The 20,350-nt window shown below is 37.7% G+C and overlaps 1 protein-coding gene across 2 annotated transcripts in view; it reads right to left on the bottom strand.

The window, feature by feature from the left end:
• ZNHIT6 (zinc finger HIT-type containing 6) overlaps positions 1-20,350 on the bottom strand; it is a 54,898-nt gene that overhangs the window by 28,985 nt on the left and 5,563 nt on the right. For both annotated transcript variants that reach the window (XM_003260008.3, XM_030825125.1), the window contains one exon: positions 19,616-19,719. In XM_003260008.3, coding sequence (XP_003260056.1) covers positions 19,616-19,719 — 104 coding nt within the window. The remainder of the gene's footprint in view (positions 1-19,615; positions 19,720-20,350) is intronic.

Raw genomic sequence — 20,350 nt, 5'->3', positions numbered from 1 at the left:
AGGGTGTTGTATAAAGAACTGCTGGGGCTGGGCACAGTGGCTAAAGCCTGTATAATCTCAGCACTTTGGGAAGCCAAGGTGGGCGCATCGTTTGAGCACAGGAGTTCGAGATCAGCCTGGGCAACATGGTGACACCCCATCTCTACAAAAAAAAACAAAAATGAGCCAGGCATGGTGGCGTACGCCTATAGTCCCAGCTACTCTGGAGGTTGAAGTGGGAGAATCACCTGAGCCCAGGAGATTAAGGCTGCAGTGAACTGCGACTGCATCACTGCACTTCAGCCTGGGTGACAGAATGAGACCCTGTTTCAAAAAAAAAAAAAAAAAAATTGCTAGGCCAGGCACGGTGGCTCACGCCTCTAATCCCAGCATTTTGGGAGGCCGAGGTGGGCGGATCATGAGGTCAGGAGATCGAGACCATCCTGGCTAACATGGTGAAACCCCGTCTCTAATAAAAATACAAAAAATTAGCCAGGTGTGGTAGCATGTGCCTGTAGTCCCAGCTACTCAGGAGGCCGAGGCAGGAGAATCATATTGCTTGAACCTGGAAGGCAGAGGTTGCAGTGAGCTGAGATTGAGCCACTGCATTCCAACCTGGGCGACAGAGCAAGATTCCGTCTCAGAAAAAAAAAAAAAAAAATTGCTGAAATGGGTGAGTTAATTTTCTTTAAAATGGTTTCCAATTCTTCAGTGTTGCTGAAATTACTGTAAGTCCTGACATGTGCTCTTCTTAAGACTGAAAGAATTAAGTTTGTTTCTCACTTTTGATAATTATATATACAAATACATATCCCACTTAAAAAAATACACATACATCAAAATCCTAGCAACATTACTTGGATTATTTTCTAAAGCTAGATTCCAAGATGTACAATCACTAAGACAGAGCAGGGTTTCTCAATCTCAGCAGTGCTGATATTTTGGACTAGATAATTCTTTGCAATGGGAGACTTGGTCCTTTGCACTGCAGGACGTTTAGCAGCATCCTAGGACTCCACCCTCTAGATGAGTGTTCCACTAGGAACCCTCATGCACCCAGTTGTGGCCACCAAAAATGCTCCCAGAAATTGCAAATGTCCCCTGGAGGCAGAATCATCACTGTTTGAGAACCACAAGGATAAAAATTTGAACATTTACAATTACTCCTAATGCATTAGGGCTACTGTTTCCTAAATTCAACAAAATGCCTTCAACTACAATAATGTCACTACACCCTTGGCATATCAACATTCTCAAAAATGGTATTACTATACCTAGTATATTCTAGGTAACTTAGGGACTCCAAGATACCATGTTTAGAGTTGGGTGATAAGACTGGTGGAGTAATTGTGGCAACTATTAATCCTTATGTTCCCTTCTGGACAATCTGACAAAGCAATAGAAACACTAACCTCTTCTGAGTCCTATGAAACCCAAGTAACTATTCATGCATAGCAAAGCTGTTTCTCTCTCCTCCCCTAAATATCAATACACACATGCATTCTCAATGAGGGCAGCATGGCCCCAAAGAGAGCAAAAACTGGTTCTCTGAAGGGCCAACAAAATCTTTGCTATTTTAACGTTTGTGGCCCTACAAAGGGCTACTGTATGTGACAGATATACAGTGTATCTATGGTATCAAAATATCATGGCAGAAAGCTCCTTGGGAGGCAATAATAAAAAAAAGTTGAAAAATACTTAGATGGCACTTGTATTAAATGAGGAAAATAAATATTTTATACTCATTTTCAGTGAGTTAATACAGGGCACTTATTTACCAACACTTGCTTACTAGAAACTATTAAGGATCAGTCTCTCCGTGGCCCATTTGTTAACAAAAATAGAAAGAAAAGGGATCATTCTTTCCCACAGTTTCAAGAAAGTATGTGGATGAACACACACATTTAAGGAAAGATGTTCTATAACCATAATCTAAATTATTCTTTTGACTTCATAACTTAAAATTGCAAATTTTCTTATGGGGAATACTACCACAATCCCAAGGAAAAAGATGCAAAAGTCATTAGCTCCTTTTAAATGGCACTGCTCTAATGTCACAATAAGATGTTCAAATTTATTAATAACCAAAGAAATGTATATATAAATAAAATATTTTTACTTTTCAGGTTTGTAGAAATGTTTTTTAAATTAGAAATACTAAGGAAGTGTGGCAAAAGTGTGGCAACTTCATTGCTGACAGGAATATAAATTGGTGCAAGCTTCTGGTAGTTCAATTTCATAAAAGCTATAAATAAAAATTTGTAATTGAAAAAGTGTACATTTTTGCCTCAATAGTTTTATTCCAGGAAATGTATCCCAAGGAAATAATTGGTCAAGTAATGATATATATATAAAATGTCTACTGCACCACTTTATATAATAGAAAAAAATTAGAAACAACCTAAATGTACATCAGAAAGTTGATTAAATAAACCATGGTAGATCTACATAATGAATTTTAAGCAGTCATAAAAGATGAGGCAGAACTTTATGTACTGATGTAGAAAAATGTGCATGTTGAATGATAGCCTTTATATTTAAAACACAGGTTTACACATATATTGCCAAGTATGAAGGCCATACCCCAAACTTTTAGCTATGATTATTTCTTGACATTATAAAAGGACTTGTCCTAATTTTTACCTACGAATATGTCTGTATTATTAAATAAATCTTCCACATAATGATTTGTGGGCTTTTTTTCCTTTTTTGAGACAAGGTCTCACTCTGTCGCCTGGGCTGGAGTGCAGTGGCAAAATAGGGCTCGCTGTAGCCCTGACTTTCTGGGCTCAAGCGATCCTCTCACCTCAGCCCCTGCAAGTAGCTACCACAGCTGGCTGTATTTTTGAATTTTAGTAGAGACAAGGTCTTGCTATGTTGCTCAGGCTTGTCTCCAACTCCTGAGCTCAAGCGACCTTCCTACCTTAGCCTCCCAAATTGCTGAGATTACAGGTGTGAGCCACTGTACCTGGCTGATTTGTTACTTTTCATAATCAGCAAAGTCAAAGATGCATTCATGGGGCGCATACAGGATGGTAGTGATAGAAAGGACAGGAATAATTTTAACATTCTTTTTTTTTTTTTCCTTGAGACAGAGTCTCGCTCTGTCGCCCAGGCTGGAGTGCAGTGGCGCGATCTCAGCTCACTGCAAGCTCCGCCTCCCGGGTTCACGCCATTCTCCTGTCTCAGCCTCTCTAGTAGTTGGGACTACAGGCGCCCGCCACCACGCCCGACTCATTTTTTTTGTATTTTTAGTAGAGACGGGGTTTCACCATGTTAGCCAGGATGGTCTCAATCTCCTGACCTCGTGATCCGCCCGCCTCGGCCTCCCAAAGTGCTGGGATTACAGGCGTGAGCCACTGCGCCTGCCCTTAACATTCTTTTTAAACTTAAAAATATTTCACTATTAGAAGTATTCATTTAAGAATTCTCTTTTGCCCCCTTTGAGAAAAAAACATATATATTTCTCTTTTTTATCTTAGAAACTAGTACTGAACCAGAACTAGGGTTACCTATCTAATCATTTTGATGGTCTCAAGGCTATCTTCCTATGAAATATGCCACAACTAAGAGTTACAAACGGAGGCTAAACTCTAAGAATGAAGATTTCTAATACAAAGTTTAAAGAAGCTTGAATATTTCTGTTCTTTTTTTTTAATCACCAATTCTCATCACACTCCAACACTGATTAACCAACATATACCCAAAGAACACTAACGAGAGCTCACTAGACATTAAGGACAAAGAGACCAACAAGGAGATGAGTCCAACACGGACTTCTTTTTAGGGCAGCAAGTCAATCACCAATGTTGGGCACTGCATTTTTCCCTCCATTTCACGATTTTCATATGAAAGCTTCCTGTTCTTTATTGACACTACATAGCAAGAAGGCTCAATATACTATAAAGTCCAGAGTTAGGACGGGGGAGAGGTTAAGTGGACTTTGCGTTTGAATCCCATTTTAATAATTTATTTCTTAACATGTTCTTCAGCAAGAGACAATCTCTCTGTACCCAGGCTTCTCATAGTAAAACAGGGATAACAACGGTATTTCTATCACAATTAAATGAATAAATAATATATCAAGAGTTTAGAGGCCGGGCACGGTGGCTCATGCCTGTAATCTCAGCACTTTGGGAGGCCGAGATGGGTGGATCACTTGGGGTCAGGAGTTCAAGACAAGCCTGGACAACATAGTGAAACCCCATCTCTACTAAAAATACAAAAAAAAAAAAAAAAATTGCCAGGATTGGTGGTGCGCAACTGTAGTCCTAGCTACTCAGAAGGCTGAGGCATAAGAATCACTTGAATCCGGGAGGTGGAGGCTGTAGTGAACCGTGATTGTGCCATGGCACTCTAGCCTGGGTGACAAGAGTGAGAAGACTATCTCAAAAAAAAAAAAAAAAAAAGAGTTTAGAACACAGTACTCAAAAATGTTACTGTTATTATCAAATACCGCCAGTGTCTTTAAACAGAGTATTTTGCCGTGATTTCGTAAGCAAACACTATTCACATTAAACTTAGTGTTTGGTGGAAGAGATGAAACTAGACACATTAATACCAGATTATAAAGGGCCCTGAATGCTCTGCTAAGCAGTATGGGATTCTATCTTGTAATTAATGCACCATTAACAAAGGTTTTAAAGAACAGTGAATTGAAGAGCTTACAGGGAGATTCATCATCCTACTACTTAACTCTCATAGTAAGTGTTTCCATAGTATATTCAGGACATTAATTTTTAGCCCTTGTTTACAGTTATTAAGAGAAGTATTCCCAACTACTTTTGAGAATCACACTGACATATCATGTCAGTTCAAATATGCTTAAAATTTTTACTTCTGATTTTTAAACACAGGTGACTCCATGAGGTAAGCTAAAGCTAGACATTCCACATGTGTTTTCAGAATACTGTATCACTAATTACATTAGAAATGTCTACAGGTTCCATCCTGGCCAACATGGTGAAACCCCGTCTCTACCAAAAATACAAAAATTAGCTGGGTATGCTGGCGTGCACCTGTAGTCCCAGCTACTTGGGAGGCTGAGGCAGGAGAACTGCTTGAACCCCGGAGGCAGGGGTTGCAGTGAGCCGAGATCGCGCCATTGCACTCCAGCCTGGTGACAAAGTGAGACTCCGTCTCAAAAAAAAAAAAAAAAAAAAGAAACGTCTACAGGTTATAAAAAACTACCAGTAAACTGTTTTACCAGAGAGCACAGCAAGTAGCAATAGTAAATAACAATAGTTTGTTTTAAAAGCTTTTAATGTCAGGCATGGTTCTAAATATATGTATTAACTCCTTTAGTCCTTATAATTCTATGAGGTAAGATATTATTATTTCATTTTACAGATGAAAACACTAAGGTAGAGAGAAGAAAGTCACTCCTCCAAGGTCATTATTCAGCTGGAAAGCAGCAGAGCTGTTGGGATTTGAGCCCAGGCAGTGCTTCCTCTTAACTCTAGAGTCCATACTTTGATCTGCTATATTATTATGAGCTTTCTAGAATTGAAAGTTCAAAAATAAACTATGTATTTTTCTGTACTGCGAATTCAAGTGTATCTCAGTTACTTTTTATTTTAAATATCTGCCTCCATATTTTAAAATCATTTTTAAGAGGTATAGTAGACATTTTGACTATCTACTTAGCAATCATTCCCTACCTCTCACCACCATCCTTCGTAATCCATAACCATACCTTAATGAATGAACTCTATGCCTACCCTCTAGGGGTGTACCTTATGACTTAAGAAAATCAACATACTTTCCTGGACACAATGGCTCCAGATTAGGCAGATTACATAGGCAGCCTAATCATGGTGAAGTTCAGGTTTTCTGCTTAGTAATGTTGAGAGAGAAGCACTCTGTCTGGATATTTACTATAACCCAAACTGTTACCAGCAATATCCTACGACTATGAGGATTACATGGATATCATAAAGGATACAATAAAGAATCAGGAAAAAAAAATGGGTCCTTGATGATGTAACCAAGTTGTTGTAATTGAAGTCCATCTACCTCTGAACATTCAGTTATGAGAGCCAAAATGTCCTCTGTATATAGCTCAAATCTGTTTAAACTGGGTATTCTATTTCATGCAAATATTAAGCATCCTAACTGATGCAAAGGATTGATACCAACATTTCTGCTATGTTTCTCTTTCATTTATAAGCAACAGAAAAAGAAGAGACACTAAAATTGTCAACTGGTATGATATCTGGAAGCAGCAAATAATACCTGATGAAATTTCAGGGAACAATTTTGTTCTACTGTCAGCTATAAAATCTTAATTTAAAGCTGAAAGAAAATCTAACAAATTTTGAACTCTTCAAGAAAAATACAAAATCTGTAAAATATCTACATAATCCTTCATTCACAGGCATTTAATCTTTTAAAATGTATTCCAAGATGAAAATCTGAAGTCTCTCAAAAATAAATGGAATCATTCCTTATAAAAATAATCTATTTTATTAGGATTAGTACCATGATAAGTGTTTTTTGGAAGCATGAATACAAAGAATCTGTTTAGTTACTTGGTATAGATTAAAATGACTAGAATTTGGGAGAATGAAAACCATAATTTTATGTCTCACATCATTATGTAAATACTTTGGAAAGTAATAGTTATATATTATATTTTTGCCCTTTTAAAAATTAGTACCACTACTGCATGAAAATAATAGGAAACAGGTTAACTATGTGGTATTGGCTTTAGTAGAAAGTATATTAAGAAAATGGATATAGCAGGTGAAGACTGAAATGAAATGAAAAAGATCCTTTTTACTTCCAATAATTGATGAATACTTGAGTACTTAAGCAGTTCTCAACTGGGAGTGGCTGGGAGTATGGGGACAATTGGAAATGGTTGGGCAGTTTTGGTTGTTCCAAGACTAGGGAGCATTTGAGGGATTTAGTAGGTAGGGGGCAAGGAATGGGAAATTCCTAAAATGTACGGGAAAGCCCCACAAAAGAAAAAAACTGTCCCATTCAAAAATGCCAATAGAGCCCCTACTAAGAAACACTAGAAAGTAGAAAGGAGACCAGATATAGGCATACCAAAAATGAATACCAGCACTAAATGCTAGCATCTGTTTCATATTAACTGCAGAGAAAATACGTACTATAGGAACCTAGGCAAAATAGACATAATGGAGAAGATGAGCTATCATGTGTACTTTCACAGATGGCTAGAAAATATGGAAGAAAAAGACATTCTAGGATTTAGAATGGTGACCACCCTGGGAACATTTAGTTGAATACATTAGGAAATAAGCTGGAGAAAGACTATAAAGATCCACATTCAGATATGGATCACTCGTACGAACAGGAAGATTTCCTGCCCAAAGTATGACTCTACCTAAACTCCCTGGCATGGCAGAGTGGGCCTCTCTCCAGCCTCATCTCCTATTGCTCAACAAACCCCTACTGGTTTTTAGGCACACCAAACTACTTACATTGTGCTAACTTTGCTACACTACGCTTTTGCATCTGATATTCTCACCACCAGAACCATCTTTCCCTCTGTCTAGATAAAAACCTAGAAATAAAAACTATTTCTCATCCTTTAAAAACATGCTCAAATTCTATCTTCTCTAGGAAGTCTTTCCTGTTCCCTGCTCTCAGTAAGTAACACTTCCCTCGAAAGGCTGGGGCAGGGAGCCCTCCTCTGTGCTACCACACCCCATGAGTACTCCATCACAGCACTAACTATACTATGTTTTAAGAGTTTGCAGTCTTGTCTGCCCACTGACTGAACTAATTGAGAATAAGGTCAGTGACTTATAGGCACACAGATCAGTGGTTTTCAGGTAGAGGTAAACATCAGAATCATCTGATGCTTTTTAGAAGTAAAGATGTCCTTGGTCGGGCGTGGTGGCTCACACCTGTAATCCCAGCACTTTGGGAGGCCGAGGCGAGCTGATCACTTGAGGTCAGGAGTTCAAGACCAGCCTGGCCAACATGGTGAAACCCCATCTCTACTAAAAATACAAAAATTAGCCAGGCGTGGTGGGGCTTGCCTGTAATCCTAGCTACTCGGGAGGCTGAGGCAGAAGAATCACTTGAACCCCGGAGGCAGAGGCTGCAGTGAGCCGAGATCGTGCCACTGCACTCCAGCCTGGGTGACAGACCGAGACTCCGTCTCAAAAAACAAAAACAAAAACAAGAAGTACAGATGTCCTAAGGCTCTATAAATTAGCAAGTTCTGCTGGTCAAGCCCAGGTATCTATATTTCTGCATTTTGAAATTGCCTCACAGTTAATTCTGGCATGCACTCTAAACTGAAAACCACTAGTCATAAAACTGGTACTATTACTGTCTCCACCTTACAGATAAGGCAACAGGCACAGGGAAATAAGTAACTTGCCAAGAAAACTTCCTTACAAAGATTAAATTAAATTTGTTATGTTTAATAAAAAATAAACATTCAAGAAATATTAACTATATTGTTATTCCTCCTTTAAAAAGCAAATACAACGAAGAAGACTTGCTCTGTTTTGTTAAATGAGGAATACTTGAAATGAAGTATATTTCCAACTGCGTGGGAAGTAGCAACTTCAAATAAGAGGGGGATAAGAAGGAGTTAACCTCAGGCTATGGAATGGGGTACAGACAGCACAAGACTCAAAAATGAGATGACAAATTTCATCTACTGGCAATGCTGCCTATGGCCAATTGAGGTATCTCTGAGCTAATGACTTTTGTGGGCACAGAACCTTAAAGTAGCTGACCGTTATGGTGAGAACAAGTTTTAGAGAGGTGTATCTAACAGATAGGCTGCGTACGCTGGCTCATGCCTGTAATCCCAGCACTTTGGGAAGCTGAGGCAGGCTGATCACCTGAGGTCAGGAGCCTGGCCAACACGGTGAAACCCCAGCTCTACTAAAAATACATAAATTAGCAGAGCGTGGTGGCGCAAGCCTGTAGTCTCAGCTCCCTGGTAGGCGGTCACACAAGAATCATTTGAACTCAGGAGGCGGAGATTGCAGAGCGCTGAGATCACGCCACTAACTCCAGCCTGGGTGACAGAGTAAGACTTTCAACGCTGGGTACGGTGGCTCATGCCTGTAATTCCAGCACTTTGGGAGGCCAAAGCAGGTGGATTACCTGAGGTCAGGAGTTCAAGACCAGCCTGGCCAACATGGTGAAACCCTGCCCCTAGTAAAAATACAAAAATTAGCCAAGTTTGGTGGTACGCACCTATAATCCCAGCTTCTCAGGAGGCTGAGGCAGGAGAATTGCTTGAACCCGGGAGGCAGATGGGGTTCCTCAACAGTCCAGAGTGAGATAAGAAGGGCCTGCATATGACACTACAGCTGATAAATGCTGCGGTCAAGGAGGCAGTAAGAAAGGGAGACATTTTAGAGGCATATCACAAAGGATGGACTTGGTGACTGGGAAAAGTCTTCCTTAACTGAATCAGTTCGGGAACCTCAAGATGATCAAGTGTTTAGCTTTACATTTCTATGAATGCTGGCTAATTATTGCTGTGGAAAGTTACACCCTCTGTGATGCTGTGTCACAAGATCTCCCTTACCACTGTCTGCATGGCTGCAGTAACTAAAGGCCCAATTGGGGAACCATTAGGATTCTATTCTTCCACACTATTTTTCTAAATCCTTGCTGTTCTTCTGAAATTCTTCCATCAAACCGTATCAAAGCTATTATGGCAGAGAAACCACAGAGCTAAACATTTCAATCAGTTGACAAGTCTGTACTGGGCACCTATTATATAATCCCCCAAAGCTCAAAGCAAAATCCACTTGTCTCCTCATGACCACAACTGCTAAACCCATCATTTCATTTTCCTTTACTCTTTTCTAAAGCCAATTTGCAGCAAAGTACAAACCTATACTACTTATATTTATAGGATATCATGTTAAAAAAAAAAAAGTCCTGTGCTTTTAGAAGTACATTACCACATAACTGTTTAAGGAAAAAAGTGCTACTGACATTAATACAGGGGTAAATAGGTATATTACTGCAATATAATAAGGATAATGTAATTTTATCCAAAGAACAAAAAGTAATTTTTTGAATTCATAAAAGGTTTGTTATTTCTTTACAAGAGGGACACCTAGTGGCTGGCTTCTAAAACAGATTGAAGCTCTTAAATATTAAGTTGTTTAGTAATAGGCACACCTCTATTATCTTCACACTGTAAGTAAAAGACAGACACACAAACACAGAGCTAAAGAACCCTAGGTCAAAAGAATAAATTGAAAAGTTAAGGACTTTCAGTTCTAAGCTGTTAGTGGTAGAAGAATGGTAAGCAGAAGAACTGGATTGTTTAGAACTGAGGGCCAATATCATTTGTAGACAAATGTGGGGAAAAGAAGGTCAAAAATTGGGTCCATATCTGAGGAAATGGGTGGTTAGTCCACACAAAAGAGTCCAAGCAGACAGCAGTACCAGACTTACACAACTTCAGATACTGGGATTATTTACACAGATGAGAAGTGTTTTAAATTACTGAAGAAAAAAAGGAAGCTTACAACGTGAGTAAGGAATACAATTCTGTCTAAAAGATGAGAAAGATTTGGGAAAGAAACAGAGCTTCCAGGGAAAAATAAACTAAAAAACAAACAGCGCATAGGCTAAAAATATGATTAATTAGACAACTGAGGAGAGAAAGTGACTTGGACAATATAGCTGAATAAGTTACTTGGAACGTAGCAAAGACAAAGAAATTAAGATAACTTATTACTTTTCCAGAATTGTCATATTTAGACAGCAGAACAAATCTCAAGGAATAAAAAGAAATCACACTGTGACACACATCATAGAAACTGCAGAAACTCCAGACAATATTGAATATCTTCAAAGCAATCAGAAGAGAAAAGAAGGAAGACTATGTATAAAACAACAGTGTTCTCAATAGTGGCAAAAGAAGTGAGAAGTCAATGGAATATATAAATTAACTGAGTTCTAAAATAAATGTCAACTTAAGATATTTCATATGAAGCTAAACTATCATTCAAAAGGGGCTGGGCATGGGGGCTCATGCCTGTAATCCCAGCAGTTTGGGAGGCCAAGGTGGGAGGACTGCTTGAGGCCAGGAGTTCAAGACTAGCCTGGGCAACATAGCAAGACTCTGACTCTATTTTTTAAAAAGTAAAAAACAGATAAACAAAAAACAAAAGAGTGAGCTGTCTGACTATATATGAAATTTTAAAACAGGCAAAAGAAATGTACACGGGGAAAAAAGGACAGGCTGTCTCTAAGGAAGAGAGGAAATGACAAGAAAAACCTTTCTGGGGTGATGGTAATGTTCTGTTTATTCACAGGGACTGCATTATACAGGTGCATATATTTGTCAAAACTCAGCAAATGTATATACTTAAGATTTGTGCATTTCATTACGTGTAAATTTTACATCAACAGACAAAAATGCAAACTATGGAACTCTAGTTAATGATGCTTAAGTATTCAGGGCATTTAGTCTGAAATGCACCAAAAATAAAATGGGTTAATGGATGGATAAATATCCGATAAAGCAATTATTGTAAAATATTGATGACAGAATTTAGGTGATGGGTATATAAACATTCACTGCAAAATTTTCAAGTTTGTTTTATGTTTCAAATTTTTCTTTTCTTTTTTTTTTTTTGAGACGGAGTCTCCGCTCTGTCACGCAGGTTGGAGTGCAGTGGTGTGATCTTGGCTCACTGCAAGCTCCGCCTCCCGGGTTCACGCCATTCTCCTGCCTCAGCCTCCTGAGTAGCTGGGACTACAGGCGTCTGCCACCACGCTTGGCTAATTTTTTGTATTTTTAGTAGAGACGGGGTTTCACCATGTTAGCCAGGATGGTCTCGATCTCCTGACCTCGTGATCCGCCTGCCTTGGACTCTCAAAGTGCTGGGTTTACAGGCGTGAGCCACCATGCCTGGCCTCAAATTTTTCATAATAAAATATTGGAAAAAACTTTAAATAGGTAAAACTAAACTATAAAATTGAAAGTTAGGGGAAATAGGAAACTTGGGAGGAGGTGGTAGGTATTCCCATGGGGGGCAGTAAAGACTTCCGGGGTGCTGGTAATGTTTTTGATCTTGGTACATTAATGATTTGTGTGCTTTTTTGGTATGTATTGTATTTCCATTAAAAAATGAAAATAAGATGGGCACGGTGGCGCACATCTGTAATCCCAGCACTTTGGGAGGCTGAGGTGGGTGGACTGCCTGAGCTCAGGAGATCAAGACCACAGTGGGCAACATGGCAAAACTTCCTCTCTACTAAAACACAAAAAAATTAACCAGCATGGTGGCAGGCACCTACAGTCCCAGCTACTCGGGAGGCTGAAGCAGGAGAATTGCTTGAACCCAGAAGATGGAGGTTGCTGTGAGAAGACTGAGATTGCACAACTGCACTCCAGCCTGGGTGACAGATGGAGACCCTGTCTCCAAAAAAAAGAAGATGAAATAGATATTTTAAGACAAAAACTGAAAAAGCATATTTTTATAAGACCCTCACTAAAGAAATCTTACAAAGGAGAACAAAATGATCCTAAAAAGAAGGTCTGAAAAAATGTTTAAAAAGGAATAAAAATACTGGTATATATGTGGGTAGATTATACTTTTGTCCATTTTACTGATGAGGAAAATGAGATATAGAGTTAAAACCACAAAACTAGTAAACATCAGAGCTGGCATTTGAAGCCACTATATTTTGTTTGGCTTCAGAAAAAAACAAATAATTGATTAAAAGAAACAGAGATCAAAGAGACATTTCTCCCATGGTTATATACATGGAGACCACTGGTTAGAGTAACATGTAATGCCCTTAAAGAAAGTTCAGCAAGATTCTAAGAGCTATTTCTTAGCATGTCCTTAATCAGCATTAACAGCTTCAGTCCAAACTCTACTACCAGAGGGGACAAAACAGCATGGTTCAGGCCGGGCGCGGTGGCTCACGCCTTTAATCCCAACACTTTGAGAGGCCGAGGCGGGTGGATCACAAGGTCAAAATAAAGGGATGGAGGAAGATCTATCAAGCAACTAAATAAAGGGATGGAGGAAGATCTATCAAGCAACTGGAGATCCAGACCATCCTGGCTAACAGGGTGAAACCCTATCTCTACTAAAAATACAAAAAATTAGCCAGGTGTGGCGGCGTGTGCCTGTAGTCCCAGCTACTTGGGAGACTGAGGGAGGAGAATGGTGTGAACCTGGGAGGCAGAGATTGCAGTGAGCCGAGATCGTGCCACTGCACTCCAGCCTGGGCGACAGAGCGAGATTCTGTCTCAAAACAAACAATCAAAAAACATGGTTCATCTGTGAAGTTTTTCGTATCTAACAGACACAAAGTATATACCAAATAGAACTCATATATTTAAGCTGATTCCCAAAGGGATTCAGATCCAAATAATCGCTAATTTATTAACTGCATTTCTTTTTTTTTTAGAGACAGGGTCTCACTCTGTCGCCCAGGCTGGAATGTAACAGTGCAATCATGGCATTCACCATCACACCTAGCTGATTTTTAAATTTTCTGTCCAGATGTTGTCTTGCTTTGGAACCACCAATTTAAAGTGAGCTTCCTAATCTTTCAGACAATTGTTTTAAACTCCAATTCTTTTTTTTCACTGAACATGTCATGGATAGTATTCCATGACAATACTTCTACATCTAATTGTTTTTGCATAATGGCTGCATGGAATTCCACGGTATGAAGGTGCCATCATTTACTTAACTCAGTCCATACTAAAGGATACTTTAGGTTGGTGCCAGTTTTTACACTACTAAAAACAATACTGCAATAGATATATGTGTACATATATCTCTTGATGGTAGATCATCTACAAATATGTTTGAAGGCTAAATTCCTTGAGTACTTATTTATAACATTTTAAGATGTAATATACATTTTATACAACAAAATATATAACATTCTGAGAAACACTACCAAATTGCCTTCTAAAATGACTGTACCAATTTAACTATCAAGAACAATGGAAGAGGAAAATGGCCTGGTTAACCCATACTTTCATTATATTAGATATTATTAATGTTTATCAGCCAAATACTATGTATGTAGATATATCTTTCTATGACCATCTATTATTTTTGTTTTTGTTTTTGTTTTTTAGTTTTGTTTTGTTTTGTTTTTGGAGACAGAGTCTGGCTCTGTCTCCCAGGCTGGAGTGCTGGAGTGCAGTGGTGCGATCTTGGCTCACTGCAAGCTCCGCCTCCTGGGTTCACGCCATTCTCCTGCCTCAGCCTCCTGAGTAGCTGGGACTACAGGTGCCCGCCACCACGCCCAGCTCATTTTTTGTATTTTTTTTTTTTTAGTAGAGACGGGGTTTCACTGTGTTAGCCAGGATGGTCTCGATCTCCTGACCTCATGATCCACCTACCTCGGCCTCCCAGAGTGCTGGGATTATAGGCGTGAGCCACCGTGCCCGGCTGACCATCTATTCTTATCCTCTGCCCCTTTCCTAATTAGTTGCTAGTCTTTTTTTCTTAATAATGCATAAGCACTCTGTGTCATATATGTTAAAGACTTTTTTGGTCCAGTCTTTTGACTTTATTATGGTCTTTTTTGCCATGTAAATTTAGTTATTATTTTCCTTTTGGCTTCTGGATGGGATGTTTCTCCTCTTCAAGATTATGAAAATATTCCAGTATTTTTATTTCATTTTAAGATTTTGATCCACCTGGATGTTATTTAGTAAAAGATTCAGCATTTCCTCTCAAATGGCAAGCTGTTTCAACTCTATTTATTGAATAAGTAATTATTTATACTAATTTGAAATGTTACCTTGATCATATACCAGCAAACCAAATATACTATTTAATTTATTTTCTATGATCTAGTTACAGATTTCTAGACCAACACCATAAAACTACTATAATTTAATAAATTTTAATGAGTCCAGCCTCATCATACTTTTTTCAGATTTTTCCAGGCACCTCTGCCATGTCATTCTTCAAAATAAACTTCAGTTATTTATGAACTGTCTTATTAATAAATAAATAACAACAAACAAAATCCCATTGATATTCTGATTAGGATTGCATCAGACTTAAAAGATCACTTAAGAAACAATATTGAGTTTTTTAAGAATATGGCACTTTTTTCCATTTATTCAAATCTTTTAAGTCATTCAGGAGAATTTACATTTTCTTCATATAGGTCTTTCATATTTCTTTCAACATATTTGATTAGCACTGGGTGAAAGTGAACATAAAGCTATAGACCCTACAAAGAGGTGAGGTAAAGGAATTACCCCTGAAAAAGCCACTATTTTAAAGTAGCTTGGGATCTACTCCAAAATAAGCAGGAGAGCCAACATTTCCTTATCAAGCTTCTCTATTTTTAACAGAGAATGTCAACCTTGCTTTGGCTGAACTTATATAAGCCTCCCTGAACTTAATTTTATTGATTACAGCTATCCACTATGATAATCCTGCAAATTCCTCTAAAATAGTCCTCTAAAATTCATCCTCATTGCATACATTTTTGACTTCACAGACTTCACCTCACTTTGACTATTCAGTGAAAATTGCAGTACTTAGTCTTAGAAAAATTCACACATCACATAATTTCACATATAATTTTAGGAGAGTCAGTGAAAATGCCTGCCATAAAGGGTATCTGGATTAGAATGAACCTATTCCAATCAGCTGCTACAATCACCTTCTAATAGGTCTACAGAGTAATTCAGGTACAATGGCACATTCATCACACTTCATATGCGGGCTTTTACATTAAAAAAATTTTTTTTTTAAATAAATGTAGACTTTATAGAAAAGTTTCAAAAACAGTACAAAAGATTCTTCATTCAGATTCCTCAAAAGTTAAAACATTAAAATTTTAAGCAACATCAACTTGAGATTTTGACTATATTGCAGCTCAAGTTGCTTAAACAAGCAATCAATTTAATATCTAGGGAGTATTAATAATAATCTTAGTACAAGACCAACTTCTCATATCAACAATTCCAAAATCTCCAAAACTGAAAGATTTTTAACTCCTTCAGCAGCAAAACCTGAGTCAGTCTATAGTCATTATTTACCCATTATAAGGTAAACATTTATAGGTTTCACTGCACAAATAGTACTGTTTGATTACACAGTGCTATCCCAGACCTATGAGGGGTGAATGGAATATACAGTAAATGTAGCATATTCCTAAGGATTTCAGTGAAGGGAATGTAAATTTTCATTGTCACTGTATATTATTTAGTATGTGCCAGGTACTACTTTAGTTATTATTAAAATTTCATTTAATACTCTCAATAACCTGGTAAGTCAGATTTTGCCCAAGGTCACCTAATGTATAATCAAACAGTAGAGACAACATGAAAATTTACATTTATCAGAGTCAAAGCTATAACCAACTTTTGACAGTTAATAGAAAAAAGTATTGAAAACTAGTCTCTTAGAATACTGGGGGCATGGGAGCTGAACAGAATTCTTTGAAAAAAATTCATTTCCCCTTCTTCCCTCTTTCTAGCAAATACCATTGCAATCATCTAAAACCTTGCTCATTTTCATGTGAACAGCTGATAAGATACAAATATCTCAAAGGAACTCTTAAATGTCTATTTTTTTCTCTTAAAGGTGAAGTATAAGACACCAGAATCCTGATTCTGTCTACATTATATTAATTATCTAGACCAAGAAAAGGTTGATTAGAACTATACATTCAATAAGTTCATCTTCTGTATTTATCTAAATCAGTGGTTTTCAAACGGGGGTGATTCTGCCTCCTGCAGTGGACATCTGGCAATGTCTTAACAAGAAATTAAAAATCCAAGAGCTCAACCTCTCTAATAAAGCTGCCCACAAAAAAGTTTGGTAATCCCATCCTGGCTAACACGGTGAAACCCTGTCTCTACTAAAAATACAAAAAAAAATTAGCCGGACGTGTTGGCGGGCGCCTGTAGTCCCAGCTACTCGGGAGGCTGAGGCAGGAGAATGGTGTGAACCCGGGAGGCGGAGCTTGCAGTGAGCTGAGATCGTGCCATTGCACTCCAGCCTGGGGGACAGAGCATGACTCCGTCTCAAAAAAAAAAAAAAAAAAAAAAGTTTGGTAATATTCAACAAAAGTTAAGGTATAAATAAAATAGGCACTCATACTTTCTTGATGAAAGTACAAAGTGGTAATGTTTTATGGAGACAATGTAGAGTTTTTCTCAAAAGTTTAAATACATTGTACTCTCTAATCCAGTAATTCTGCTTTCTAGGAATTGATCCTACAAAAAAAAGCCAGGGAAGCACACAAAACAATTTGTTCAAGGCTGTTTAATACCGTGTTATTTATAATAATTAAAAACAAGACAAAAATGTTCATGAATATGGGAATAATTAAATGAAACAGGATATAGTCAAAGGTGGAATACCCTATTTAAAAATAATGAGGCAGATTTGCACTAACAAGAAAAGAGGTTCACAATATATTGCTAAATGGAAAATCTAGCTGCAGGAAAAAAAGATGTGCATCTATTCACAAAAAATTAATGTTTAACTTGAGCAGAGTCATGTCATTTTATATAGTTTTAAGTATTTTATATTATGTTTTACTTTATTAGATTTAAAAAAGGAGAAAACATGATTAGAAGGAAATGTTACGAAATTTTATTAGTGGTCAACTCTAGATAGTGGAATTATAGGTGATATTTTTCCTTTCAACTTTTTAATGATACAGATGTATTATTTTTACAATAGCTACTATAAACTGATTCCTTCCCACATGCCAGTTACTGCCTATGTGAATTAATACATTAAAAGGCCACAACTTTACAAGGTAGCTATCATGAGCTCCGTTTTGCAGATGGTAAAAGACTAAGAAATAGATTCTAAAGCCTATTATTACATACTATGTTGCTAATCTCCTCCCGGGAAACACTAACAATGTAAGAAAACTGATCACAAATCTCTATAAATTTATGAGCAAAAGACTAATGCAAGAAGAATCTGATTTGCCATTTCAGAGACCCGGGGAGTTTCAAAACAACCAAAAATATACTAAACCTGGAAAATATACTGAGTGTAATATTCTTGGTAAAAACTTCCCGCATACATTCATGTATCTACAGACAAAAAAATGTTATACTTGAGGCCATCTGCTTTTCATTACTGAGAACTAATCTCTGATTACAATCATTCTGAATAGTTTCTTTCACAAAACAGGAACACATTTTGTATTTGAGAAAGCACTAACCAGTTACCATAAACTTCTAACCAGTTACCATAAACTTCAAATTATGTCAATTTCTAAATATGTCAGTTTCAAAACGCACAAAAGAATCATCTCACATTTGATAAATTCAAGACATTACTTTTTTTTTGAGACAGGGTCTCATTCTGTCACCCAGACTGGAGTGCAGTGGTGCAATCTTGACTCACTGCAACCTCCGCCTCCTGTGCTCAAGTGATGCTCCCACTTCAGCCTCCTGAGTAGCTGAGACCACAGGTGGGTGCCACTGCACCTGGCTAATTTTTGTATTTTTAGTAGAGACAGGGTTTCACAATGTTGCCCAGGCTGGTCTCAAACTCCTGGCCTCAAGGGATCCACCTGCTTCAGCATTACTTTACTTTTGGATGACAACCAGGAAAAACGAAAAACCATTTTTACAAATATTTATGTCTTATAACATACAAAATAAATGGAAAACGTCATCTTCTAATTATGTTAACAGCTTTGAAAAGATAGAAGTTTTACTAGAATAATGATAATTCTGATGGCTTTGTCTTTTCAATTTTTGGAAGAGTACAACTGGAAAGGCACCATAGAGTTTACCTGGGTCAACTCCTCACATCATACAACTGAGGCCAAGAGAAAGGAAGGTGATTTGTTCAAGGCCCCACAGTTACTAAGAGGCTGAAAAGGGAGGGACTCCCTCAAGTTTTTAAAAATTCTAAATCCAAAATCTTGACTTCTGAAAGGTATTATCTGATAATTTAGTTGGCTACTTAAAGTACTTTGGGATCCTGTTCTCCTCTGTACTCTTGGGGCCTTTTCAACCCAACATTTTCAGACAGCAGCAAACTAATCTGTTATATATCTGTACTCAAGAGTTCGAAGTCCCCTTCTTCTCCATTGACAGCTTTTAAATGAAATCTTATTTGGAAACCCAGTGGAGAAAGAAAATAAAAGCAGAGCTGCCTTGATTAAAATAGTACAGGGGTCCTGTTTTTACTCGTTTTGTCCTGGAAGCCCCTGAAATACTTTTTTGGTATCTTAGGTCTCAAAGAAACAGTTAATTTCTAATCTATGAGAGTGTTCCAGGGCGCTGCTACTCAAAATATGTTTCTCAAACAATCAGCATCACTGAGGAGCTTGTTAGAAATGCCCAATATCAAACTCCAACCCAGGCCTACTGAAAAATCACAACAAGCATACTTAACAAGATGCCTAGGTGACTGGTACGCACATTAATGTTTGAGAAGCTTCGCAAATGATAGGAAGACACACACACACACACACACACACACACACACACAGACACACACACACACTGCAAACCCAAATTTTTATTAGAGTTACATGACATACAATTACTACAGTTATCTTGTCATGGACCAATAACAGTTTACAGAACCACACTTGGGGTAGCAATGCTCTATAGCAACCAAACCTTAAAGAATGATCCTGATCAAATCAGAACACCTGATATACTAAAAAGTTAGAAACTTACTTCTTATCAAAAAAGGTTGAATTCTCCTTCCTCTTGGTGAATCCATTGGGTAGAAGTTTCAAGTTAATACCTTGCTTCCGGGCACGATTTTTTATAAAGTACATCTAACAACAAAAACCAAACAGACAAATTAATTTTTAAATTCCTTAAATTTAAAAAGTGAGTAAAACAATGTTCAATAATAGTTAAGATTTACTGAGAACCTAAGTGTTACAACAGCTCTAAGCAGTAATCTCATGTAATCTTCACAATGATACTATGAGAATAGGTATTATCATCTCCATTTTAGCAATAAAAATTAGTGAGATCCCAACATCATACAGCTATCCCAGAGAGATAGAACCTGTATTCAAACCCTGGTCTGTCTAATTCCAGAGCTTGTGTTTTTAACCATATGTTCTATGAGCCAAAGAAGAATTTAATGGAGATTAAAACAAACAAAAACACAGGTCATTTGGCAATCACAGGGGCTACCTACACAATTCTTGATTTCTTTTACCGATGGTTTTACCAGTTAGCTGTATATATATCACTGATTTTATTACTAGACAGCTCACTCAAGGGAAGAGCCATGGCATTGCCTAGTACAAGGCCTAGCTTAAAGTAACCACTGTTGTGGGAAGCACAAAATGGGATATGAGAACATTCTGGCTCTGACATGTGTTATTACATTGACCACCTGGGTTGATTAAGCTAAACTGGGCAATTCCAGAGTTACAAAAGAATACCAGATTT

This window comes from Nomascus leucogenys, chromosome 12, assembly GCF_006542625.1.
Source record: "Nomascus leucogenys isolate Asia chromosome 12, Asia_NLE_v1, whole genome shotgun sequence".
Taxonomy (NCBI): Eukaryota; Metazoa; Chordata; class Mammalia; order Primates; family Hylobatidae; genus Nomascus; species Nomascus leucogenys.
The sequence above is the reverse complement of the archived record's forward strand: the minus strand, read 5'-3'. Positions and strand labels throughout refer to the sequence as shown.